The 27,010-nt window shown below is 42.5% G+C and overlaps 2 protein-coding genes across 5 annotated transcripts in view; one reads left to right on the top strand and one right to left on the bottom strand.

Moving 5' to 3' along the window:
* LOC142463884 (uncharacterized) overlaps window positions 1-26,757 on the top strand; it is a 43,576-nt gene extending 16,819 nt beyond the window's left edge. For 2 of the 4 annotated variants that reach the window (XM_075566702.1, XM_075566704.1), the window contains exon 3: window positions 25,400-26,757. In XM_075566702.1, the coding sequence (XP_075422817.1) occupies window positions 25,649-26,500 (852 nt within the window). In that variant the 5' untranslated portion in view covers window positions 25,400-25,648 and the 3' untranslated portion in view covers window positions 26,501-26,757. Of the gene's footprint in view, window positions 1-19,781; window positions 19,931-22,024; window positions 22,816-25,399 lie in introns of all 4 variants that reach the window. The other 2 variants (XM_075566705.1, XM_075566703.1) reach the window with 2 other exon arrangements.
* LOC142463883 (uncharacterized) lies at window positions 5,382-9,393 on the bottom strand. The gene is made up of 2 exons (XM_075566701.1): window positions 9,278-9,393; window positions 5,382-8,168 (listed from the first exon to the last, which is right to left on the bottom strand). The coding sequence occupies exon 2, from the start codon at window positions 7,952-7,954 to the stop codon at window positions 5,384-5,386; it is 2,571 nt and encodes an 856-aa protein (XP_075422816.1). The 5' UTR covers window positions 7,955-8,168; window positions 9,278-9,393; the 3' UTR covers window positions 5,382-5,383.
* Window positions 26,758-27,010: the final 253 nt, after the last annotated feature.

Genomic DNA, 27,010 nt, shown 5'->3' with positions numbered 1-27,010 from the left:
CCACCCTATAAGAGAGGATACAGGGCAGTGCCATTCCACCTGCCCCTGTGGGCCTGAACAGCAGTTTACGGTTGAGTCTGGGCCTTTTGTTATTCCAGATGAATTTGGATATCAGGGACTGGAGTTTTGTTATATCTGACATTACGACAGGTATAGGGAGGGTCCGAAAAAGGTAAAGCAGTCTGGGCAGTAAATTCATCTTTACTGATTGAACCCGCCCCAACCAAGATATGTTAAATTTAGACCAGGTTGCTAGATCGGCTTTTAATATTTTCAATATTTTAGGGTAATTGGCCTGATAGAGCGAATCATAATCCTTTGTCAGAAAAACTCCCAGATATTTCAGATAGGAGTGCTGCCATTTGAAATCAAAATTTAATTTGATTAGCTTAACTGTCTCCTGCTTTAGATTAATATTAAGTGCCTCCGACTTGCTATTGTTTATTTTGAATCCTGAAAGTTTATTAAACATGGAGAGTTCGCTGAATAAATTTGGCAAGGATGTTAAAGGTTTTGATATTGTTAAAATGATATCGTCTGCAAAGAGGGCCAACTTATATAGCTGATCTCCCACCTCTAGGCCTGAGATGTTTGGATTTTGGCGTATGTGAGCCGCCAGCGGTTCAATACAGAGGGCAAAAATAAGAGGGGAAAGTGGGCATCCCTGTCTCGTACCGCTCTTTATCTGAAATTGCGAGGAGGTAAAACCCTGAGTTTTTACGATTGCGGTTGGATTAGTGTAGAGTGCCAAGTTTGCTTTGAGAAATATTCCTGAAAAGCCAAAGATCTTAAGCGTTTCCTCCATATAAATCCAATCTATACGGTCAAACGCCTTCTCGGCATCCAGGCTGAGCAACATAGTATTTTCACCTTTCTGTGCTGCCCATGCCGTGAGATCTATAATCCGCCTAATATTGTCTGCAGCCTGTCTGCCTGGAATAAAACCCACCTGATCGGCATGGACCAATGAAGGGAGAAACTTTACTAACCTATTGGCCAGGATCTTGGAGAAAATTTTAATATCAGAGTTAATTAAAGATATTGGGCGATAGCTTCCGCATGTTGAAGGATCTTTCCCTTCCTTATAAATGAGAGAGATCGAGGCTTGCAGCATGTTTGATGGGAAAACAGCGTCAGTCAAAATAGTGTTGAATAACCTAAGGAGTTGGGGGACGAGAGCGTTACAGCATTTTTTATTGTAAAAATTGGAAAGCCCATCTGGGCCCCAAGCTTTTGAAGCTTTTATATTCTTAATTACTAGTTTAACGTCCGTCTCTGATTCCGGGATCCACCTGATCCTGAGGTTGTTACGGCGGTCTCTATTCTCCGTGTCTTCCTGTCTATCCTTGACCTCTTTAAGCTGGGCCTTCACCTCTCTGAGTTCGACATCCATTTCAGATTGACGGGTGATCGTCTCGTCAACCTTTGACTCTAGGGAGCTGGTACGTTCTCCGAGAGAGGATATTTCGTCTTTTAGGTCTTTAACTGCCCTTTGCATTAGAGATTCTATTCTGTTGTAGAAGACGAGCAAGTCCGTCTTTGTGGAGATATTTTCAATCTCCACCCCTGCTTCAGGGCCTGAGTAATCCGATGAGGGGGGGTCTTCCAGACCTGCTTTTTGTACGGATGGTCGGCCATGTTTTTTTAAATAATCTCGTAGTTCGCTCTGATTTTTTTCCTTTTTGGTGCCTTTGGGAGCTTTGGAGGCCATGGTAGATGGGACACTTTCGTGAGATAATTAGATAATGTTAGTTTGCAGACATAAGCTTAGAAGGAGGCTCGGGATATTTCGGAGCATGGGCCTCAAGATGCCATTTTAGCTTGGTCTATTCAGACCTCAGTGTATACATCCCTTACTTTTGGGGGATATATCGTCCCCATAGGCAGCAAGTTTATTTCAATTTAAATATGAAGGATATTGCTATCTGTCTTTTGCTGTACTCTTAAGTTGAAAGGGGCTGTCTTGCTTATATTCTCTGAGGGTCCCACTAATAGCTTTGTGGGCTTCTGCCTCTTTCTTTCAAAATGGACGCCTCTTGGGAGTTGTAGCTTTATTCCCCTAGCAAGTAGGAGAGGGGGTGGGGGGGGGCCGTCCGGCCACTGGATTACTTTGGGTGGGTTAAGTGTTTAGTTTACCCCCCTGGAGGCCCGGCCAGCGCTCGGTCCAGGCGCGAGGGGAATTGGGGGGGGTGACCGATCAGCACCCCGGCGGACGGGGGAAGGGAAGACAGTCAGTCCCTCACCACAGCGCTCTGAAGCGGAGCGCCGCTGCAAAGCTGTCACACCCCCTCACCTTTTGGGCCTCGATACCTGCCTCCTCCGTAGCCACGCCGCCTGTGCTCCGTGGGGCTGCGTCTCCCGATTTCCTCCCCCCTCTATGTGGCAGCATATGAGCGCGTCCGCGCTCATGTTGGCTGGACCGGGTTGTCTGCCTCTTCTGCTTCCCGCTCCGGGAGAGGGCTATGCCGCCGGGTTCGCGTTAGGCTGCTTCTTCCTGCTCTGCCGCCATTTTGGAGCCTTGTGGACCTCGGCGTGGGCTGGAGCTTCCACAGCCCGTCGAGCAGCGGTCAGGCCACCCGGGAGCCTAGGAGTCACTCTGCCGGTCTGGGGTACAATTCTCCCTGTGCACCGCCAATTTGCAGGTAATTTTAAGTGTTTTTAACCTTTATTTTCAGGCTTTTGCTGAGGAGCCAAGCGGACCCACGTTAGCCCCTCACTGAGTCCTGGCCACGCCCCCCTGAATTACCTTTTTAATGTATGATAATGTAACAAGCATTTTTTGTTTCTATAGCAACCATTTACAAAGTCACATCCCATTCCGAAATAGGATCTGGCACACCCCTTTTTGAGCCCTGCCCTCTTTCTAGCAGTGCACCAATTGTATCTAGTGACTGCCTGGTCACATGATCTTCCCCACAGAACTTTGTATCTTTGATCCTCTTCTGCTGCACTGACAGCCATTTAGTGAAACCCCGAGCTGAATCTTCGCAGATCAATCGGCAATGTAGCTAATTATTTATCATTGTTTGGATTGTATTGGTGCACATATTAAAGGGACAAAATAGAATTTAAAATAAATCCTATAAACTGACACGTGAAATAGGGAGAGCCCATTGATAACCTATAAACTCACTTGTAATAGGGATATCCAATTAATATTTTATAAATTGACATGTCTAATGGGAAGATCCATTAATCTATATTATAATTCAGAAAGCGTTTGTCTGGCTATACAAATCAACATGCTTAATTCTAGAGCCACCAAATTTGGCATGCCATCTAATAGGATCAAAAGGAAGATCGTAGGTGGGGTTTTGGTATGGTTGGCCCATAGCTTCGTATATCATTATATGATATAACGTGATATATAATTGATGAAAAGAGGTGCTAACCCGTGACTATACTTTCCTTAAGTAAATACAGATAATTAGGTTCTCGACCCCACACGAGCCGAGAGAAATTGTACAGTGAAGATGACCTAGGTGCAAATAAAGAGAAAAGGGGTTGGGAAGAGCAAACATAGAGTAGTATGTCTGGACTTGGAATCTATAAGAGGGTGATCAATGCACTCCCTGATTTTTTCTATGGGTACTCGATACTCTGCCTCAATGAAGCATCATATAGGAGAGAAAGCAAATAGAGGAGAAGCTGCATCTGAAGATATTTTCCTTCTGTTTTCTCCTAATTAATGAAAAGGAAATGAATGGTTGGGGCCCCTCTGTATCCACAAGGAGCATAAACTGGGGGGAAGAAGGGGAAGGGATGGGCTCTTGCTACAGTTTCTGTAAATAATGATGTGCCTGGGGCTAATGGATATTCAAGACCACTGGTCTAAGGAAAGACAAGCATGAATACCAGGTAACCAAAGGGTTAACTAACCAGGCGCTTCTTAGAGTCAAAAGACAGCTGCATCCTGAGAATAATGAACTGAAAAAAGCTGGCTACACTCCAAGAACAAACCGATAGGTCACAGTCTTTCAAAATAAGCAAATAGCTCTCCACAGAGCACCAGTATATTACATAAGTAGACTCACGGTTGTAGGAGTGATGATAAGCCAGCAGTGAAGATAATGATGACGCCGGTGATCCGCAGACCATCAGCCGGCTTCTCTCTGCTTATGTCGGCTGAATACCCCGTAGTCCTGGAACACAGGTAAGGCAGCTGTCCGGCGTGCAGCCAGTAGAGTTGAGCAGCAAAAAGACACTCCCCCCGTTAGGAGGAAAAAACGAATGGCGCACAGCCAGGGAGCCAGGTGTGGAGTAAAACTGCTTCTTTATTGGTGCATGCAGCGAGACAAGTAATCCCCTTGGTGGGACAAAGACAGGAACCTCCTACGCGTTTCGGACCTGGGGGTCCTTTATCAAGGAGTGTGGGATGTGCTGGGATAAGGCACCTTATATACCTGGTTAATGATAGGTAAATTGAAGAAATCTGCGCAAGATTAGCACATTCGCCCCGTGCGCATGCGCGTGACGTCACTCATGGCGCCGCATCCACTACCCGAGGGATTGTGGGTAAGAAGCGCCCATAGTGAATGTCCGCGCATGCTCAGAATGGAGCGTGAGGCCAACAAGGCTTATCCGGTCTGTATGTCTACTCCTGCCCATAGTGACGTCACCGCGGGACTCTGATAGGCCGATATATGTCGCTGCATCACCAATGATAGTGCTGGACAGCCGACATTGCACCAATCACATCAGATCCCCTGCGCTCACACTAAAGGCTATCGTAGTATACAGGACCTGGAATGAAAAATATATAAAATGCTAACTAATACCCCACAGCAGGGACAAATCAATATAATCACATTATTAGATGTAGCTGCTGTAAGTGGTTATACTTATCCATGCCAATCCCACATATAAAAGACATACAGTTTGACATATATCACACCTTAAAAAAACAAACAATCCCCATTATGCATTGAATATGCATTTTGAAACATTGTTCGGAACATGTATTTATAAAAGAATTAAATTAAAAACAAAATATACAATTAGCAAGACTTTTTTGTATGTCTTCTCTTCAATGTCCCCAAGGTTGAGGAAGAACAAATGTATGATACTTTTATACAAGCAATTATTCATTATAAAGCTCTAATTCACTATTAAACAATCTACATGATTGATATAGCATAAGCAAGTTGTATTTCCAACTGATGGCGACTTACAGTACTTAGTATTATAATTACAATTTTATAGTTGTGATTTATACCACTACCATATAGTTTATAAATTTTGAAAGGGTTCCCCAATTGTTTTGAGGTAAAGTGCAACCTAGTCAAAGCAAGACCACCATGACATATCTCGAACAGAGGAAACAGTAGTATGCTTGGAAAATGATGCCATTATTTTCTGTCTGAGACTATTTTAATACAGTTAATTAATGTTTTTGCAAAAAATGGGACAGGTTCCATTCTACATTTAGACCGCAGGGAGTTCTGGTCTGAAGCATGAATATCCAGTAAGCCTCCCTGCGGTCCAGGAGGTTGAGCAAATCACCTCCTCTTTCCTTAGAGAAGATTCTCTCAATTCCCTGAACTTTAAGCCCATTGATGTTACCTTTAGGGCAATGTGTAAAATGTTTGGAGACAGGGTGGGATATGTCCCCCTTTTTTATTAGTCTGATGTGTTCGAGTATTCTAATTTTTAGGGGTCTGATGGTCCTCCCTACGTAATTGATTCCGCAACCACAAGTCAGAAGATAGATTACGTATTGAGTGTTACAATTTATGAACGACTTGATCGGGAAGTCCTGGTTAGATCTACAACCTCTGAATTGTTGTGAGGGTGTCATAAAATGGCAAATTTTACATCTCCCACATCTGTATGATCCCTTTGTTATAAATTTACTGATGGGGGGAGGGGAGGATGCCACGTAACTGGGTGATATATAAGTAGCAATAGTTTTTGCCTTGCGGTAGACAAAACGGGGGCCCTTTTTCACACATTCTTTTAGGCTCCCATCCATTTGGAGGATGTTCCAATGATTCCGAATGATTTTCTGAATTTGACTACTACATCTATTGTATTGTGTAATCATCAGTGGAACATCCTCCTTCATGAAATTTGTGCCTCTATTGATTTTATTCTTACTTAAGGCCAATGGGTCCTTAGTTGGATCCTCCTGTCTATTATTTAATAGATCCTCTCTATTGGTTGATGCAACCTCTTTACGTATATTATTTAGACGCTCTAGATTGTAGCCTCTCTGATGGAAGCGGTGGCATAATTCCTCAGACTGACGAGAAAAAGCCTCTTCTGTAGAGCAATTCCTCCTCAGTCTGAGGAACTGGCCCTTGGGGATACCTCTGATGACGGCAGGTGGATGACAGCTGTCGGCTCTTAATAGCATGTTTCTTGCATTAGGCTTTCTAAATGTCTCTGTTTGTATTTGGCCTTTAATGTCAATAAACAATCGGAGGTCCAGATAGTCAATGTGTTGTGTATTGAAATTGTGAGTGAAAACTAAATTTAAATCATTTGTATTAATATAGTGAAAAAAATTGTGCAAAGAGTCTGAATCCCCATCCCAAATCATAATCAGGTCATCAATGAACCTTCTGTAGAATATAATGTGTTTACGAAAAGGATTAGTGCTCGAGAAAATAAACAGTGATTCCCACCACCCCATAAACAAATTCGCATACACCGGTGCAAAGCTCGTGCCCATTGCAGTGCCCCTCTGTTGTAAATAAAATGTGCGGTCAAATAAAAAGTAATTGTGTGTCAATAAGAAATTAATAGCATCTAAAATGAATGCTGTGTGAAAGTGATTGCTGTCTGGACCCCCGATAAAGTGCTCAACAGCTGCCACCCCCTGATCGTGTCTTATCACTGAGTAGAGGGACGTAACGTCCATAGTTACCCAGATGAATTGTGGGTTCCATTTGACATTTTTCAATTTTCTAATGAGGTCCCCTGAGTCCAATAGAAATGAAGGTAAGTTTTTAACAAAGGGTTGAAGATATTGATCAATATATTTTGATAAACCATCTCCCAAAGATCCAATAGACGAAATGATTGGTCTCCCCGGGGGGTCGACCAATGTCTTGTGGACCTTTGGGAGATGGTAAAAGACCGGTATAATTGGGTTTGGGTTCCATAAAAATGTATTTTCAGTTTTGTTTAGTACTTGTGTGATTGCCCCCACCTCTAACAATTCTTTATATGACTTCAAGAACCTCTCTGTGGGGTCATCTGGTAGTGCAGAGTAGGTGGTGGCATCCCCAAGTTGCCGATAGGCCTCCTTGAGGTAGGCAGCCCTACTCTGCACTACCACCGCTCCACCCTTGTCAGCATTCTTTATGACAATTCTTGAGTTTTTTTGCAAAGACAATAAAGCCTGCTTCTCTTTATAATTCAAATTATGTTTACCCACATTTGTTAGGGAATAACCCTCTGCCAGGATACGCAAGTCCCTAATGACCAGATTCTCAAACGTCGTCAAGAATGGGCCCTTAGAGAATTGAGGATCAAATACAGAACCTTTTTTGAGGTTAGACCTCCAGTTACTAAACTCCGGAATCACAATCTGTTCAGATGAAACATCATTATCATACAATAATTCTTCAAGGTCCAACATATCTTGGAGGTCACAAGCCTCTCTGAATGAGGGAGTTGAAGGAGCTGGATCACCTATTGGTGCTTCAGAATCTTCCGGGTGTGGTGTAGGTGGGGCTCCAGATAAATTGACACCCCCCACAGTGTCCAGTGAATTATCATCTGTGGGGCCCACAAACTGAGAACGTTTATGAAAAAATGATTTTAAAGTTAGTTTCCTCACAAATTTGTGGACATCTATAGCGGTGTTGAACAAGTCAAAATCCATTGTTGGAGCATATTTTAGTCCTTTTCTCAAAAGTGACAATTCTGCGGTGGTTAGATCCTCCCCTGATATGTTTATAACATCTATTTCTTGGTTGGTACTCACTTCTTCCTTTTGGCTGGCCATCTGCCGCCCTCTCTTCTTTCCTCTTCTGGTTCTTTTTGATTTTTCTGGAAGAGAGGGAAGTTTTTTTGCTGCTGTTGCTGTCTCGAGGAGGATTGTTGACCCATTCCGCTTTCATGATAACTTCTTGTATAGTCTGCTCCTGTTGATCTGGATCTGGAGGGTTCCACTGGACCATCAGAATGGTGCCCTGATTTTTCTGTCTGAAAAAAAGAAACTGAATGCGAGAGATTATCCACATCTGAGAAGTCAGAATCTCCACTTGTTTGGCCACTATTTTTTGATTTCAGTATAGATTTGCGCGGGGTGGACCGCATGACTTTATCCCTTTGCTGTTGATTTTTCTGAGAACCCTGATTCACCCTGTCTCTGATAGGGTTAACACGCTGCCAACTGTATACTTGCTTCTTTTCATAGTCGGTGCGGTCCCTATCGTATTTGACCTGTTTTTTTGCAGTAATATCTTCCTCTGCTTTTAACACTGTTTCAGATAATATTCTATCGTAGTTTTTAAAACCTTCCAAATCTTTAAATTTTTGTAACTGTGCTTGGAGTTCTTTGATTTGAGTTTGCAGATTTTTTCTCTCATTTACTTTTTGTTCAATGATAAGCTCCATTAATTTGAAACTGCACTGGTCTAGTGTAGAAACCCATTGTTGTTCAAACTGGGGGGTAGTAAACCCAAATGTTGGCACTTTTTTTACACGTAGACCCCTGGGGATCCTTTTGTTCAGTATATAATTTTCCATGGACATGATATCCCACCAGGCTCTGATATTCAAAATCAAAAGTCTCTCCAGCCTTTGGAAATGTGTTTTTAAATCTGAAATGTCCTTAGTGTCAGCATCAACTACCCGATCAAACACTTGTTGTGCCCTTTTCTTTCTTATTGAGTCATCCCAACAGTTCAAGGCATACATTGTAGATTCCACTTCTATTATCTCATTGTCCTCCATTTCTGCCATAATGTTAAGAAAGGGGTGGGTATACCACTAGTTATAAGTAGTCTTTCAAAGACACAGGAGGATATCCATGCACTTGACAATAAGTTTTGTTTAAAAGTTCATTCCATACACCTGCTCCTAAAATAAGCTTGATTGTAGATTTACAGAGTCAACTGTAGTGAGCTAACCCCAGTGTAAGGAGTCAGATGAAAGAGAAAAATAGGGTGCTCAAACCCAGGACGACTCCATCCAATTCAACAATGATAAACATTTAACCCTGGAGATACCAGTGGGAGTGGGTGGTAAATAAAGACTTGTAAGTCCTCAAAGACATCTGTCACACTAAACCATGAAAGTCTAGAGACCATAAAACCCTACTCACGTCATCTCCAGGGATGATGGACAGGCGTGCCAGCCATGAGGGATCCGGAATCCAGATAGAGACAGAAGGAAAAAACGAATGGCGCACAGCCAGGGAGCCAGGTGTGGAGTAAAACTGCTTCTTTATTGGTGCATGCAGCGAGACAAGTAATCCCCTTGGTGGGACAAAGACAGGAACCTCCTACGCGTTTCGGACCTGGGGGTCCTTTATCAAGGAGTGTGGGATGTGCTGGGATAAGGCACCTTATATACCTGGTTAATGATAGGTAAATTGAAGAAATCTGCGCAAGATTAGCACATTCGCCCCGTGCGCATGCGCGTGACGTCACTCATGGCGCCGCATCCACTACCCGAGGGATTGTGGGTAAGAAGCGCCCATAGTGAATGTCCGCGCATGCTCAGAATGGAGCGTGAGGCCAACAAGGCTTATCCGGTCTGTATGTCTACTCCTGCCCATAGTGACGTCACCGCGGGACTCTGATAGGCCGATATATGTCGCTGCATCACCAATGATAGTGCTGGACAGCCGACATTGCACCAATCACATCAGATCCCCTGCGCTCACACTAAAGGCTATCGTAGTATACAGGACCTGGAATGAAAAATATATAAAATGCTAACTAATACCCCACAGCAGGGACAAATCAATATAATCACATTATTAGATGTAGCTGCTGTAAGTGGTTATACTTATCCATGCCAATCCCACATATAAAAGACATACAGTTTGACATATATCACACCTTAAAAAAACAAACAATCCCCATTATGCATTGAATATGCATTTTGAAACATTGTTCGGAACATGTATTTATAAAAGAATTAAATTAAAAACAAAATATACAATTAGCAAGACTTTTTTGTATGTCTTCTCTTCAATGTCCCCAAGGTTGAGGAAGAACAAATGTATGATACTTTTATACAAGCAATTATTCATTATAAAGCTCTAATTCACTATTAAACAATCTACATGATTGATATAGCATAAGCAAGTTGTATTTCCAACTGATGGCGACTTACAGTACTTAGTATTATAATTACAATTTTATAGTTGTGATTTATACCACTACCATATAGTTTATAAATTTTGAAAGGGTTCCCCAATTGTTTTGAGGTAAAGTGCAACCTAGTCAAAGCAAGACCACCATGACATATCTCGAACAGAGGAAACAGTAGTATGCTTGGAAAATGATGCCATTATTTTCTGTCTGAGACTATTTTAATACAGTTAATTAATGTTTTTGCAAAAAATGGGACAGGTTCCATTCTACATTTAGACCGCAGGGAGTTCTGGTCTGAAGCATGAATATCCAGTAAGCCTCCCTGCGGTCCAGGAGGTTGAGCAAATCACCTCCTCTTTCCTTAGAGAAGATTCTCTCAATTCCCTGAACTTTAAGCCCATTGATGTTACCTTTAGGGCAATGTGTAAAATGTTTGGAGACAGGGTGGGATATGTCCCCCTTTTTTATTAGTCTGATGTGTTCGAGTATTCTAATTTTTAGGGGTCTGATGGTCCTCCCTACGTAATTGATTCCGCAACCACAAGTCAGAAGATAGATTACGTATTGAGTGTTACAATTTATGAACGACTTGATCGGGAAGTCCTGGTTAGATCTACAACCTCTGAATTGTTGTGAGGGTGTCATAAAATGGCAAATTTTACATCTCCCACATCTGTATGATCCCTTTGTTATAAATTTACTGATGGGGGGAGGGGAGGATGCCACGTAACTGGGTGATATATAAGTAGCAATAGTTTTTGCCTTGCGGTAGACAAAACGGGGGCCCTTTTTCACACATTCTTTTAGGCTCCCATCCATTTGGAGGATGTTCCAATGATTCCGAATGATTTTCTGAATTTGACTACTACATCTATTGTATTGTGTAATCATCAGTGGAACATCCTCCTTCATGAAATTTGTGCCTCTATTGATTTTATTCTTACTTAAGGCCAATGGGTCCTTAGTTGGATCCTCCTGTCTATTATTTAATAGATCCTCTCTATTGGTTGATGCAACCTCTTTACGTATATTATTTAGACGCTCTAGATTGTAGCCTCTCTGATGGAAGCGGTGGCATAATTCCTCAGACTGACGAGAAAAAGCCTCTTCTGTAGAGCAATTCCTCCTCAGTCTGAGGAACTGGCCCTTGGGGATACCTCTGATGACGGCAGGTGGATGACAGCTGTCGGCTCTTAATAGCATGTTTCTTGCATTAGGCTTTCTAAATGTCTCTGTTTGTATTTGGCCTTTAATGTCAATAAACAATCGGAGGTCCAGATAGTCAATGTGTTGTGTATTGAAATTGTGAGTGAAAACTAAATTTAAATCATTTGTATTAATATAGTGAAAAAAATTGTGCAAAGAGTCTGAATCCCCATCCCAAATCATAATCAGGTCATCAATGAACCTTCTGTAGAATATAATGTGTTTACGAAAAGGATTAGTGCTCGAGAAAATAAACAGTGATTCCCACCACCCCATAAACAAATTCGCATACACCGGTGCAAAGCTCGTGCCCATTGCAGTGCCCCTCTGTTGTAAATAAAATGTGCGGTCAAATAAAAAGTAATTGTGTGTCAATAAGAAATTAATAGCATCTAAAATGAATGCTGTGTGAAAGTGATTGCTGTCTGGACCCCCGATAAAGTGCTCAACAGCTGCCACCCCCTGATCGTGTCTTATCACTGAGTAGAGGGACGTAACGTCCATAGTTACCCAGATGAATTGTGGGTTCCATTTGACATTTTTCAATTTTCTAATGAGGTCCCCTGAGTCCAATAGAAATGAAGGTAAGTTTTTAACAAAGGGTTGAAGATATTGATCAATATATTTTGATAAACCATCTCCCAAAGATCCAATAGACGAAATGATTGGTCTCCCCGGGGGGTCGACCAATGTCTTGTGGACCTTTGGGAGATGGTAAAAGACCGGTATAATTGGGTTTGGGTTCCATAAAAATGTATTTTCAGTTTTGTTTAGTACTTGTGTGATTGCCCCCACCTCTAACAATTCTTTATATGACTTCAAGAACCTCTCTGTGGGGTCATCTGGTAGTGCAGAGTAGGTGGTGGCATCCCCAAGTTGCCGATAGGCCTCCTTGAGGTAGGCAGCCCTACTCTGCACTACCACCGCTCCACCCTTGTCAGCATTCTTTATGACAATTCTTGAGTTTTTTTGCAAAGACAATAAAGCCTGCTTCTCTTTATAATTCAAATTATGTTTACCCACATTTGTTAGGGAATAACCCTCTGCCAGGATACGCAAGTCCCTAATGACCAGATTCTCAAACGTCGTCAAGAATGGGCCCTTAGAGAATTGAGGATCAAATACAGAACCTTTTTTGAGGTTAGACCTCCAGTTACTAAACTCCGGAATCACAATCTGTTCAGATGAAACATCATTATCATACAATAATTCTTCAAGGTCCAACATATCTTGGAGGTCACAAGCCTCTCTGAATGAGGGAGTTGAAGGAGCTGGATCACCTATTGGTGCTTCAGAATCTTCCGGGTGTGGTGTAGGTGGGGCTCCAGATAAATTGACACCCCCCACAGTGTCCAGTGAATTATCATCTGTGGGGCCCACAAACTGAGAATGTTTATGAAAAAATGATTTTAAAGTTAGTTTCCTCACAAATTTGTGGACATCTATAGCGGTGTTGAACAAGTCAAAATCCATTGTTGGAGCATATTTTAGTCCTTTTCTCAAAAGTGACAATTCTGCGGTGGTTAGATCCTCCCCTGATATGTTTATAACATCTATTTCTTGGTTGGTACTCACTTCTTCCTTTTGGCTGGCCATCTGCCGCCCTCTCTTCTTTCCTCTTCTGGTTCTTTTTGATTTTTCTGGAAGAGAGGGAAGTTTTTTTGCTGCTGTTGCTGTCTCGAGGAGGATTGTTGACCCATTCCGCTTTCATGATAACTTCTTGTATAGTCTGCTCCTGTTGATCTGGATCTGGAGGGTTCCACTGGACCATCAGAATGGTGCCCTGATTTTTCTGTCTGAAAAAAAGAAACTGAATGCGAGAGATTATCCACATCTGAGAAGTCAGAATCTCCACTTGTTTGGCCACTATTTTTTGATTTCAGTATAGATTTGCGCGGGGTGGACCGCATGACTTTATCCCTTTGCTGTTGATTTTTCTGAGAACCCTGATTCACCCTGTCTCTGATAGGGTTAACACGCTGCCAACTGTATACTTGCTTCTTTTCATAGTCGGTGCGGTCCCTATCGTATTTGACCTGTTTTTTTGCAGTAATATCTTCCTCTGCTTTTAACACTGTTTCAGATAATATTCTATCGTAGTTTTTAAAACCTTCCAAATCTTTAAATTTTTGTAACTGTGCTTGGAGTTCTTTGATTTGAGTTTGCAGATTTTTTCTCTCATTTACTTTTTGTTCAATGATAAGCTCCATTAATTTGAAACTGCACTGGTCTAGTGTAGAAACCCATTGTTGTTCAAACTGGGGGGTAGTAAACCCAAATGTTGGCACTTTTTTTACACGTAGACCCCTGGGGATCCTTTTGTTCAGTATATAATTTTCCATGGACATGATATCCCACCAGGCTCTGATATTCAAAATCAAAAGTCTCTCCAGCCTTTGGAAATGTGTTTTTAAATCTGAAATGTCCTTAGTGTCAGCATCAACTACCCGATCAAACACTTGTTGTGCCCTTTTCTTTCTTATTGAGTCATCCCAACAGTTCAAGGCATACATTGTAGATTCCACTTCTATTATCTCATTGTCCTCCATTTCTGCCATAATGTTAAGAAAGGGGTGGGTATACCACTAGTTATAAGTAGTCTTTCAAAGACACAGGAGGATATCCATGCACTTGACAATAAGTTTTGTTTAAAAGTTCATTCCATACACCTGCTCCTAAAATAAGCTTGATTGTAGATTTACAGAGTCAACTGTAGTGAGCTAACCCCAGTGTAAGGAGTCAGATGAAAGAGAAAAATAGGGTGCTCAAACCCAGGACGACTCCATCCAATTCAACAATGATAAACATTTAACCCTGGAGATACCAGTGGGAGTGGGTGGTAAATAAAGACTTGTAAGTCCTCAAAGACATCTGTCACACTAAACCATGAAAGTCTAGAGACCATAAAACCCTACTCACGTCATCTCCAGGGATGATGGACAGGCGTGCCAGCCATGAGGGATCCGGAATCCAGATAGAGACAGAAGGAAAAAACGAATGGCGCACAGCCAGGGAGCCAGGTGTGGAGTAAAACTGCTTCTTTATTGGTGCATGCAGCGAGACAAGTAATCCCCTTGGTGGGACAAAGACAGGAACCTCCTACGCGTTTCGGACCTGGGGGTCCTTTATCAAGGAGTGTGGGATGTGCTGGGATAAGGCACCTTATATACCTGGTTAATGATAGGTAAATTGAAGAAATCTGCGCAAGATTAGCACATTCGCCCCGTGCGCATGCGCGTGACGTCACTCATGGCGCCGCATCCACTACCCGAGGGATTGTGGGTAAGAAGCGCCCATAGTGAATGTCCGCGCATGCTCAGAATGGAGCGTGAGGCCAACAAGGCTTATCCGGTCTGTATGTCTACTCCTGCCCATAGTGACGTCACCGCGGGACTCTGATAGGCCGATATATGTCGCTGCATCACCAATGATAGTGCTGGACAGCCGACATTGCACCAATCACATCAGATCCCCTGCGCTCACACTAAAGGCTATCGTAGTATACAGGACCTGGAATGAAAAATATATAAAATGCTAACTAATACCCCACAGCAGGGACAAATCAATATAATCACATTATTAGATGTAGCTGCTGTAAGTGGTTATACTTATCCATGCCAATCCCACATATAAAAGACATACAGTTTGACATATATCACACCTTAAAAAAACAAACAATCCCCATTATGCATTGAATATGCATTTTGAAACATTGTTCGGAACATGTATTTATAAAAGAATTAAATTAAAAACAAAATATACAATTAGCAAGACTTTTTTGTATGTCTTCTCTTCAATGTCCCCAAGGTTGAGGAAGAACAAATGTATGATACTTTTATACAAGCAATTATTCATTATAAAGCTCTAATTCACTATTAAACAATCTACATGATTGATATAGCATAAGCAAGTTGTATTTCCAACTGATGGCGACTTACAGTACTTAGTATTATAATTACAATTTTATAGTTGTGATTTATACCACTACCATATAGTTTATAAATTTTGAAAGGGTTCCCCAATTGTTTTGAGGTAAAGTGCAACCTAGTCAAAGCAAGACCACCATGACATATCTCGAACAGAGGAAACAGTAGTATGCTTGGAAAATGATGCCATTATTTTCTGTCTGAGACTATTTTAATACAGTTAATTAATGTTTTTGCAAAAAATGGGACAGGTTCCATTCTACATTTAGACCGCAGGGAGTTCTGGTCTGAAGCATGAATATCCAGTAAGCCTCCCTGCGGTCCAGGAGGTTGAGCAAATCACCTCCTCTTTCCTTAGAGAAGATTCTCTCAATTCCCTGAACTTTAAGCCCATTGATGTTACCTTTAGGGCAATGTGTAAAATGTTTGGAGACAGGGTGGGATATGTCCCCCTTTTTTATTAGTCTGATGTGTTCGAGTAGCGGTCAGGCCACCCGGGAGCCTAGGAGTCACTCTGCCGGTCTGGGGTACAATTCTCCCTGTGCACCGCCAATTTGCAGGTAATTTTAAGTGTTTTTAACCTTTATTTTCAGGCTTTTGCTGAGGAGCCAAGCGGACCCACGTTAGCCCCTCACTGAGTCCTGGCCACGCCCCCCTGAATTACCTTTTTAATGTATGATAATGTAGCAAGCATTTTTTGTTTCTATAGCAACCATTTACAAAGTCACATCCCATTCCGAAATAGGATCTGGCACACCCCTTTTTGAGCCCTGCCCTCTTTCTAGCAGTGCACCAATTGTATCTAGTGACTGCCTGGTCACATGATCTTCCCCACAGAACTTTGTATCTTTGATCCTCTTCTGCTGCACTGACAGCCATTTAGTGAAACCCCGAGCTGAATCTTCGCAGATCAATCGGCAATGTAGCTAATTATTTATCATTGTTTGGATTGTATTGGTGCACATATTAAAGGGACAAAATAGAATTTAAAATAAATCCTATAAACTGACACGTGAAATAGGGAGAGCCCATTGATAACCTATAAACTCACTTGTAATAGGGATATCCAATTAATATTTTATAAATTGACATGTCTAATGGGAAGATCCATTAATCTATATTATAATTCAGAAAGCGTTTGTCTGGCTATACAAATCAACATGCTTAATTCTAGAGCCACCAAATTTGGCATGCCATCTAATAGGATCAAAAGGAAGATCGTAGGTGGGGTTTTGGTATGGTTGGCCCATAGCTTCGTATATCATTATATGATATAACGTGATATATAATTGATGAAAAGAGGTGCTAACCCGTGACTATACTTTCCTTAAGTAAATACAGATAATTAGGTTCTCGACCCCACACGAGCCGAGAGAAATTGTACAGTGAAGATGACCTAGGTGCAAATAAAGAGAAAAGGGGTTGGGAAGAGCAAACATAGAGTAGTATGTCTGGACTTGGAATCTATAAGAGGGTGATCAATGCACTCCCTGATTTTTTCTATGGGTACTCGATACTCTGCCTCAATGAAGCATCATATAGGAGAGAAAGCAAATAGAGGAGAAGCTGCATCTGAAGATATTTTCCTTCTGTTTTCTCCTAATTAATGAAAAGGAAATGAATGGTTGGGGCCCCTCTGTATCCACAAGGAGCATAAACTGGGGGGAAGAAGGGGAAGGGATGGGCTCTTGCTACAGTTTCTGTAAATAATGATGTGCCTGGGGCTAATGGATATTCAAGACCACTGGTCTAAGGAAAGACAAGCATGAATACCAGGTAACCAAAGGGTTAACTAACCAGGCGCTTCTTAGAGTCAAAAGACAGCTGCATCCTGAGAATAATGAACTGAAAAAAGCTGGCTACACTCCAAGAACAAACCGATAGGTCACAGTCTTTCAAAATAAGCAAATAGCTCTCCACAGAGCACCAGTATATTACATAAGTAGACTCACGGTTGTAGGAGTGATGATAAGCCAGCAGTGAAGATAATGATGACGCCGGTGATCCGCAGACCATCAGCCGGCTTCTCTCTGCTTATGTCGGCTGAATACCCCGTAGTCCTGGAACACAGGTAAGGCAGCTGTCCGGCGTGCAGCCAGTAGAGTTGAGCAGCAAAAAGACACTCCCCCCGTTAGGAGGCAGGAACGGCGCGCAGCCGAATGAAAACCCGCAGCAGGTCGTGGTGGTGTAGAAAAACGTTTATTTACACATCAGGATAAAAGAGTCTGGCGGATCCTCTGATGCGTTTCAGCCCGGGGGCCTTTGTCCTACCACGGATATATATATAGGTGTATGAGAGCTCTGAATATATATATATATAATCTATCCATGGTAGGGGCTAACTATTGTAGTACTCCCTACCATTTTCTTGCAATTCTTTTGCATGTTGTGGGTCTATATTTAGAATCTGAGAATGTACACCATGACTATATGATAAGATTTCTGGTGTTAGCATATAGGGACATCCCTAGCTTGGTACACATGTACCTCATTCTCTTATTTGTACAGTGATCTACCACTAGATACCCTTCTCTTTTCTAGTATCTAGTTTGGCAATATTTAATACCTATTATTAATTTAAGTTGTTATTGTTGTGTTAGTTTTATGTGTCACATTATTTTATTACATACCCAATGAAGGTTACATTTTAATTTATTGTTATTCAAGAGTTGAGTGCTAGATAACGAGGGCCTTTTTCTGTTCTTGTCTTTCCTTAGACCAGTGGTCTTGTACATCCACCAGGAGCATGAATCACTCCCTAGGTTCTTCTCCGTCAGCGTTGCTCCCTTTCGTTAACACATGAGAACACTTATCTGCTCCAGGTATCACAAGCCTAGGTGTTGATCGCGAATCCAGTGTATACACTGGGCTCAGTGTGGGGTGCCAGCAGAAGGGCTGGGATTCAAAACCAGTCCAGCAAAATGTAAAATAGAAAAAATCTGCAGCCCTCGCCAACAAAGATTTTCAATCAAGAATTTATTTCACACCATGAGAAGTAACCATAAACTGGCATAGCAACGTTTCAAACCACTCTGGGTCCATTAATTGAGCTTGAGAATGGTTACTATGTTACTTCACATGGTGTGAAATAAATTCTTGATTGAAAATCTTCGTTGCGTTCTGCAGATTTTTTTTATACACTCTGCTTTGTACAGATGATTGAGCACTCAACTAGACGTAGAGCTCAAAAGTAAGTATGCTGTGACCGTAGTGCTAGCCATCAGCTGGTTTAGCTCACACTACTAGAGCTAATACCTAAAAAAAACAGTGGTTGTGGGTTTCAGTCCTTTTGGGTTTGACACCATACCAGTCATTATGGTGTCTTCGGCTTATTAACTCTATAATGTTAGTATGGAATTCATTTTAGGTAGTGTGGGATGGGACTTGTAAGAGATATGTGCAGAGGTACAACCAGAGAGACAGATTTGGGGAAATTAAACCATGGCTTTAGTCAGCCTCTCACTTTAAACAATGCAGGAAATCACAAAAATAAACAAAAGGACTATCCCTTTGTAAGGGCTAACTCACTTCCCCAGTCCCTGGGGGGATAAGCCCTTTTCCATCCCATCACCCCAAAGTCTAAAGAGTTACCTCAAATCAGGTGGCCCTTCATGTCAGTCTCGGTCTAGATTGGTGTCTTTTGAGGGGCCAGCCTCTGTCATGTTCCCGGGTTCGCTGCACCCTGGAATAGAGGTCTGGTGTCTTGATGTCAGCACACAGTATTTCTGTGTGCTAAAGAGTCTCCCTCTCAGTTCCCAGCAAGAGCTTTTACACTTGTCTGATTAACCAGGTGGAGACTGGTTAATTGTCTAACTGCAATTAACCAGCTCCCTACTGGATTCCTCAGACCACTACAGGCTTATACTGAAGCCTCATTAAAACATGGTTAAATTCTTGTTACAGGACTCGTTTTAAATATACTTTACACATCTATTAGCATGTCTCCCATGCTACCTTGTGTGCAGCAAGGTTTGAATGGATTCAGGGCACTCTAGCAATAAACGGGCAGTACTTGAGCAGGAACCATAGAAAAAGACCGGGTACCCAGGTATAGAAAAATGAAAAAAAGCTTTATTACGGCATTAGTGTGTGGTAAAAAAAATTACAGGGTAGTCCTCCCACTCATTTCACGCAAGTGTTTGCGCTTTCTCAAGGAGTATAGGACTGACAGGAAGTATGCACGTTTTGTATGTGCTAGATAATTGAAAGAAAAATCCTCAGACACAGCTGATTGGGGCTAAGGTCATGCTGACACACATTGATTGAATTCATTTATGCATATCACATGTGCTGAGAGCTAAATGAGAAAATACTTACTAATAAAAGTACAAAATCAATGTATAAATATATAAACTGCCCGTATTATTGCTAGAGTGCACTGAATCCATTCAAACGTTGCTGCTGCTTTCTTCATTTCGCCGGCACCACACGGGGGAGGAGGAGGTTCCTGCATATCGTGTACCGCGGACGTGCGGTCTCAATATTTTCCAAGCCAGCGAGACCAGGAGGACATATTGGGAGGTAAGAAGGGTTTTCCTTGCCTCCATGACCCTGTGTGTGGGCCCTTGAGGGTGTCCCAGTGTTTCTGGTGCTGTGAGAGCTACTTTGGTGATTAACAGGAGTCCGGTTGCCATACCGTTTGCTACTCCAGGACACGTTACTGCTCTTCTTCACATTCTCCTCACGACAAACCCCCTCCCTACCCCCCTCCTCAAATGGGCATACCCAATCAAAACCCCAGCAGACGTTCACCGGAGCACACAACAGTTGGACTTCCTACCTCTGGTGTGCTCCTTTTTCAGCACAAGCATTTCTCTCTAATTTATTTGGAGGGAGGTTTGAGAGGGATATATAAAACTGGAGACACTACTAAAATGGAAGTTGCCCCCCCCCCTCCTTGCTTTCCAAAGCCTCTAGAATTATATGTTAAACCCTAGTTGTGACAGGAGACCAGTACTTAACACTCGGACCAAGGCACCAGACAGAACAAAACAGTCCAATAAAGAGTATTTCAGCCGGAGCCAGCAAGGACAGCACAAAATCACAAACAGATTTTTTCACTCACCACAACAGGGAATACAGAGGGGGAATCCTAGGTGCCAGGCGCAACTTCTAAGGCTTACCTGGGTTTTGCTTCCACTCCTGTGGGGACAGAGCCTTCGCAGACCTCGCAATTTATTAGAGAGCACTTTCAAATCTCCTGCTTGGTTAGGCTCATTTTCAGGTGTCTCTGATACAGCCTCAGAGAACACTGCTTAATTCGCCTCCACATCAGGATCAGACTGCATTCTGGAAGTGAGATAGGCAGCATTTTACATAGACTTCGTTCTCCATCTGAAACTATGGAAGAAGCCTGCCAACCAATCAGAGCACGAATACCAGTGGGACCTGAGTCAGTTGGAGCTTAGATCCAGACCTCAGGTTCCAGTTTCAGCCAGATACTTCCTGTGAAGATGGGTGACTCAGTCTGGGCTGAACTCAAGCCCAAAACAGGATATGAACCCGCAGGGCAGAGATGGGGAGTAATACCCTGGGATCAGAGGCCTGGAATGCAGGGGTGGTCCAGTTCCGGGGTCAAGGCAGGCCAGGGTAGTCAGTTCCAAGGTTGAGGAAGGTTGCAGGCAGGGGTAGTCAGGTCCAAGCAGGCAGTTCAAATACAGGCAAGCAATAACAGGAACAAAGGCAGAGATCAAGCAGGAACAGGGAACAGAGTACTGTAGAGTAGTCGTGAACCAGGCAGAGGTCAAGGCAGGCGGAACAGGAGCAATGGGGTCACAGGCTGGTGTTGGTCAGCAACAGGGAAGGCTTCGGGAAACAGTGTAGGCCCCAGGGCAAAGCAGACGTGCTTATGACGAAGCACAGGTCACAAAGGATATGCTCAGCCCCTTCCTGGTGAAAAAAGCTGACCCTAAATAGCAGGGAGAGCCAATAGGTGCAGAGCTGCACAGCAGGTAGCCACAAGACAGGCTCAGGCTGCAATTTAAGCCCAGGAACGTGTAGCCAATCACAAAGTCCAGCGAGAGATTTGCCAGGAAACAAGATGGCCACAACAGCCATGTAAGGGCAGGTTCCAGCAAACCCCTGGACTGGAACCCGTACAGTATCCCTCCCCACCACCCACCCCCGCCCTTCAGGAGAGATCTCCGGGTGGACAGAACCTGGCTCACACGGGGATCTTGGCGACTTTTCAATTATTGCGGAAATGTCTCAGACAGGTGGTAGACTTGCGGCAAGACTGTTTGTTAGCGAGTACCATCTCTGAGCTCTGAGACAGAAAGCAGTGGTACTGCTAGTCTAGATATGCAGAATGCCTCATAGGAAGATTCAGATAACACAAAGGCCAAGGCCAAGGCTCAGCCTTTTCTGTATATATAGATACTAGTCCATGATGAGAGTCAGAATACTTGGACATGCAAAACAAAACTGGAGACTCGGGCACAGGCTGTACAAGCCTGTCAGAAGGCCACAAGACAGATGCAAATTCCTAAGTAATAGTCCCAGAGTACAAAGTAAGAAGCACAGACAGTTGGTCAGAATCAGAAGGAAAACTTTCTGGTGGAGTAATTATATTACTCAGATCAGCATGTAAAAGTTCATGAGAATTTTCTTCCACAGGCTAAAACCGGTCAGAGGACAACATGGTCAGAGACTACGGGGACCCAATGAAAGGCACAGATACAATCCTCTTGTCAAGGTCCAGTCCCAAATAGCAACTTATCTGTGACAGTTGAGGTGACAAAGTAGTTCTCTGCCGTAGATACATAAGGCTCTGCAAGAGAATCAATGTGCAGGAAACTTGTCTCTGCAGTGGGATCCGCAGAGGAAGCACCAGACACCGAAGGGCAATCAGAAAGATGTATGCTGTCTCCACAGTGGGAGCACTGGAAATAGGAACGGTACATCAGGCACCGCAAAGAAATACAAGAGGAGTGCATCTGGCTTTGAAGGGGGCGCCATGAAGTCAGGAAGGCACATCAAGAGCTGCAAAGGGATCCGTGAGCAGTAAATCTGTCTTTAAAGCAGGAACCATAGAATCAGTCAAAGGGACCTCAGACATACATGGGGAATCAGAGAAAAAGAAACTTGACTTTGAAACAGGAGCCATGGAGAATTAATCTTTTGGCTCCTGGAATGCACTGTTAGATTGGGGCCCCCAAGAAAAAAAGAGAGGTACCCCAAGGGGGTTAGGAGCAGGACTTGAAGCGCTGACATGACTGCAGAGGGGCTGCAGCCTAGCAGAGATGGTGTTCATCTTCCCTTCCAATGTATCTTGGTGATTTGAATGAGTCTCCAGGAGTTGGCCCCAAAGAGACAACACTATCCCTACCTCAGTGGGGTCCATGTTTGGCTTGTGCAACATGTAACGTTGCTGACTGCAAAACAAGATACAGAACCGCAGGGCAGAGGTAAGGAGTAATACACGACCTTCGACTGGGATCGGAGGCCTGGGATGCAGGGGTAGTCGGGTCCGATTCCAGGGTCGAGGCAGACAGCAGGCAGGGTTAGTCAGGTCCAAGCAGGCAGTTCAAACACAGGCAGGCAATCACAGTAACAAAGGCAGAGCTCAAGCAGGAACAGGGAACAGAGTACTATAGAGTAGTCGTCACGGCAGGCGGCAAAGGTGCAAGTCAGGATTCAGACTGGGGTCAAGGCAGGCGTCATAGGAGTGATGGTCGGGTCACAGGCTGGGATCAGCACCAGGGAAGCCAAAGCAACAGGGTAGGCCTCAGGAAACAGGAAAGGCCTCAGGGCAAAGCAGACATGCTTGCGACAAACACAGGTCACAAAGGATATGCTCAGACACTTCCTGGTGGAAGAGGCTGACCCTAAATAGCAGGGAGAGCCAATAGGTGCAGAGCTGCATAGCAGCCTCAGGCTGCAATTTTAGCCCAGGAACAGATGTAGCCAATCACAAAGTCCAGGGAAAGATTTGCCATGAACCAAGATGGCCACAACAGCCACGTAAGGGCACGTTCCATCAAAACCCTGGACTGGGACCTATGCATGAATAATATTTTCACATTATTTCTATGTATAGCTATAACCAGGCTTTTGTTTTCCATAGCTATAAGAAGAGTTATGCTTTGTGTTTTATTGTGTTATGGGTTAAGTGAAATTGTGTGTGTGTGTGTGTGTGTGTGTGTGTGTGTGTGTGTGTGTGTGTGTGTGTGCGCAGAATAAGTTTTTTCCCTTCGAAGTTTCCTTAATGCTGAAACTCTAATTTCTTTGTTTAGCTGGGCCTCTTGTCTTATCTATTAAACCCCCCTTGTAGAGTCAGAGAGAGATGCACCAGCTGTCGGCCTTGAAAAAGTTGGAGTGGTTTTTATATGAATGTATTCTTGCAAGCGGCTTCTGCAATAAAGTTTTTCAACAGATTGTTTTTGCCTAAAAATAATGTGTGGGACTGAGTTTTCAAGACAAACCCTTACACAGTTCCAGTCATAGCCATTTCTCTGGACATGCGGGCTGCACAATGTGTTTATCAGCTCCGCATGTCCAGAGACCTAAGCTTTAAAACACATTTTTACACTCAGTACATTATTCAACAGGAATAAAGAATCACAGTTTACATGAATGCAACGGATTAATGGGCATATAACACGGGTCTGGGGGCCAGATAGGAGGGAAGGGCAGCAGCCAGGGACCGGGCTTAACCTGCTGGTCACTGGTCCCCTTTCCAGCAAACTAATTATGACAACGGTTTCAAAGACGCTGGTCCTCTTACATCTCGGCCCCCATCCTCAAATGCATACCTATATGCCCCCTATGTTCTGCCCATGGCATCTGCTTTTCCTCCTACTGTTACCTACGATTACCTCCTCTCACTCCTGCCTGCAAGACTTTTGACTTTTACCGTACTGCCCCCGCTCTCGGGAATTCCCTACAATGCACAATCAGACTCTCCCCAATGTGTGACTACACCAATCTTCACCCTATGAAATATCACCCCCCCCAACCTTAATCCAGCTGTGAGACTGGGATATATTTCAACCTGAACCACAGTCTATCCTACAATGAGTAGACACCTTACCTTCTTGTTTCAACATTGTCCCTTATTCCCTCTAGATTGTAAATACTCACCAGCAAGGTCCTCGTTACCTCTTTGTTTCCGTTTGTGCTTTTTTGTCCTTACTTGTATGCATCTGATTATGTAATATACATAACGCCATGTACCACGCTGCAAAATATGTTTACGCTTTACAAATAAATGATTATTAATATTTCCCATGCTTATGGCGGTGGCAAAGGTCTAAGCACACACATGTAATAGCAGTAGTCATAAAGGGATTTCTTCCCCTAGGAGAAAGGTGGGAATAACGTTTGCTGCAGCAATAAGCTTGGGAAGTATATTTTTTCTTACATTTTCTTTTTTTTAAATTTTGCACCATTATTTAGGGCACTTTTTGTTAATCAGTTTCAATTGCAGTGTACAGTAGCACAAATCAGGGAACATGTATGTGACATTACGACATGAACATTAGGTTCTTATTTTATTTAATCAGCCCAGTTAGTTTTGTGTAAGCTGTATATTTACCCCTTTGTAGATATTAGTGGTCAGATAGTCATGGGATGACAATGGTTAGCTGGCCCCTTGAGCCACTAAAGGGTTAATATATAACTAAGCACAAAAGTTATTTAATTAAAAAAAAATTATCATCTACTATTGTATATGCTCACTTTGTAATAAGTCATACCTACAGAACAGAACAATATATGAAGAACATTGATACAGGGAGTAATGTGATTTCCATTACTGGGGTGAGGAGGAAATATTTATTTCCACTTATGAGACATAATTGTAAAATTAATCATTGGGGTATTTCTTTACCTTCCTCTGGGTAAATATATATATAAAAATGTAACTTTAATGATTTGATTCAGTATGTTGCGCAAGTAGAATTTTCTAAAGGTTGAATGAACATATGTCTTTCTCATCCAAGTGTACTTTGTTGCATTGCAATGTTACATTAATACATTTTCTCACCATAGATGTATCTTCAGCACATGATTGATCTGTGAAGAAGAAGCAATGTAAGAAATGTCCCAAACATCATAAATTACAGGAGGTGTTAATGGAAATATGTTTTAAGGACTTCAACATTGCATAAGTCGGTATGAGAATTGGAACAAGAGTACAAGAAACTCGGCAGAGCATTCCCATACATCAACAGCATTTTACTAAACTTACAGACACCACAATACCAGACAATACAAGGAGAGCATTTAAAGAGCAGAGACATGAAAATCTACAGTGGGAAATACAGTAATATTATACAGCAAATCATCCATACAGGGGTGACACCCTATAACTGCTCTGAATGTGGGAAAAGCTTTAATCAGAAATCAGCTCTTGTTACACATCACAGAGTCCACACAGGGGTGAAGCCCTATGACTGCTCTGACTGTGAGAAAAGCTTCAGTCAAAAATCAAGTCTTGTTAGACACCAAAGGATCCACACAGCTGTGAAGCCTTATAACTGCTCTATATGTGGGAAAAGCTTCAGTGATAAATCAAGTTTTGTTAGACACCAAAGAATCCACACAGGGATGAGACCCTATAATTGTTCTGAATGTGGGAAGAGCTTCAGTCATACATCAAGTCTTGTTACACACCACAGAATCCACACAGGGGTGAAGCCTTATAACTGCTCTGAATGTGGGAAAAGCTTTAGCGATAAATCAAGTTTTGTTACACACCAAAGAATCCACACAGGGGTGAAGCCTTATAACTGCTCTGAATGTGAGAAAAGCTTCAGTGATAAATCAAGTTTTATTACACACCAAAGAATCCACACAGGGGTGAAGCCTTATAACTGCTCTGAATGTGAGAAAAGCTTCAGTAAGAAATCAAATCTTGTTAAACACCAAAGAATCCACACAGGGGTGAAGCCTCATAACTGCTCTGAATGTGTGAAAAGCTTCCATCACAAATCAGATCTTGTTACACACCAAAGAATCCATACCGGGGTGATGCCCTATATCTGCTCTGAATATGGGAAACGTTTCATTGATCAATCAACTCTTGTTACACAACAAACAGTCCGCACAGGGGTGACACACTATAACTGCTCTGAATGTAAGAAAAACTAGTCAAAATCAAATCTTTTCAAACACAAGATAAATCACTTAGTGAAGTCTCCCTCTAACTATTAATGTGAAAATATACAAAATACCATTAAAATGCACAAAATAAATAGAAAAATAATATTTTTGGGAAATGACAATTGCCAAAGCTCGCCCTGGTATGCATTTTTTTTTCAGCAACACTACGATTGAAATCTATGTAAATTGTGGTATACATGATAGTGCCAATCAAGAGGACAAGGGACAGAATTTATATATATATATATATATATATATATATATATATATATATATATATATATATATATATAGCAACTGTAAATATTACTGTATGTTCATTTGCATGTCTTAGACAGGTCTGCAACCCTGTCTTTCCCCATTGTCACCCAGCATACAGCGCTTCCACTGCAGCAAGGGATTCTGGGAAATGACATGCAAATGAGCACTCAGTGCCACCTTTTGTCTCAAGCTCATATTACACAAGCCAATCCTCAAGCCACTGCATGCTATTTTAAA

This window comes from Ascaphus truei, chromosome 12, assembly GCF_040206685.1.
Source record: "Ascaphus truei isolate aAscTru1 chromosome 12, aAscTru1.hap1, whole genome shotgun sequence".
Lineage (NCBI taxonomy): Eukaryota > Metazoa > Chordata > Amphibia > Anura > Ascaphidae > Ascaphus > Ascaphus truei.
Note: the sequence above shows the minus strand (reverse complement) of the source record. Positions and strands in the feature narration are given on the sequence as shown.

Bases quoted from the DNA above. Each gene is read 5' to 3' on its own strand.
- LOC142463883 (XM_075566701.1), bottom strand. From the start codon at position 7,954: ATGGCCAGCCAAAAGGAAGAAGTGAGTACCAACCAAGAAATAGATGTT.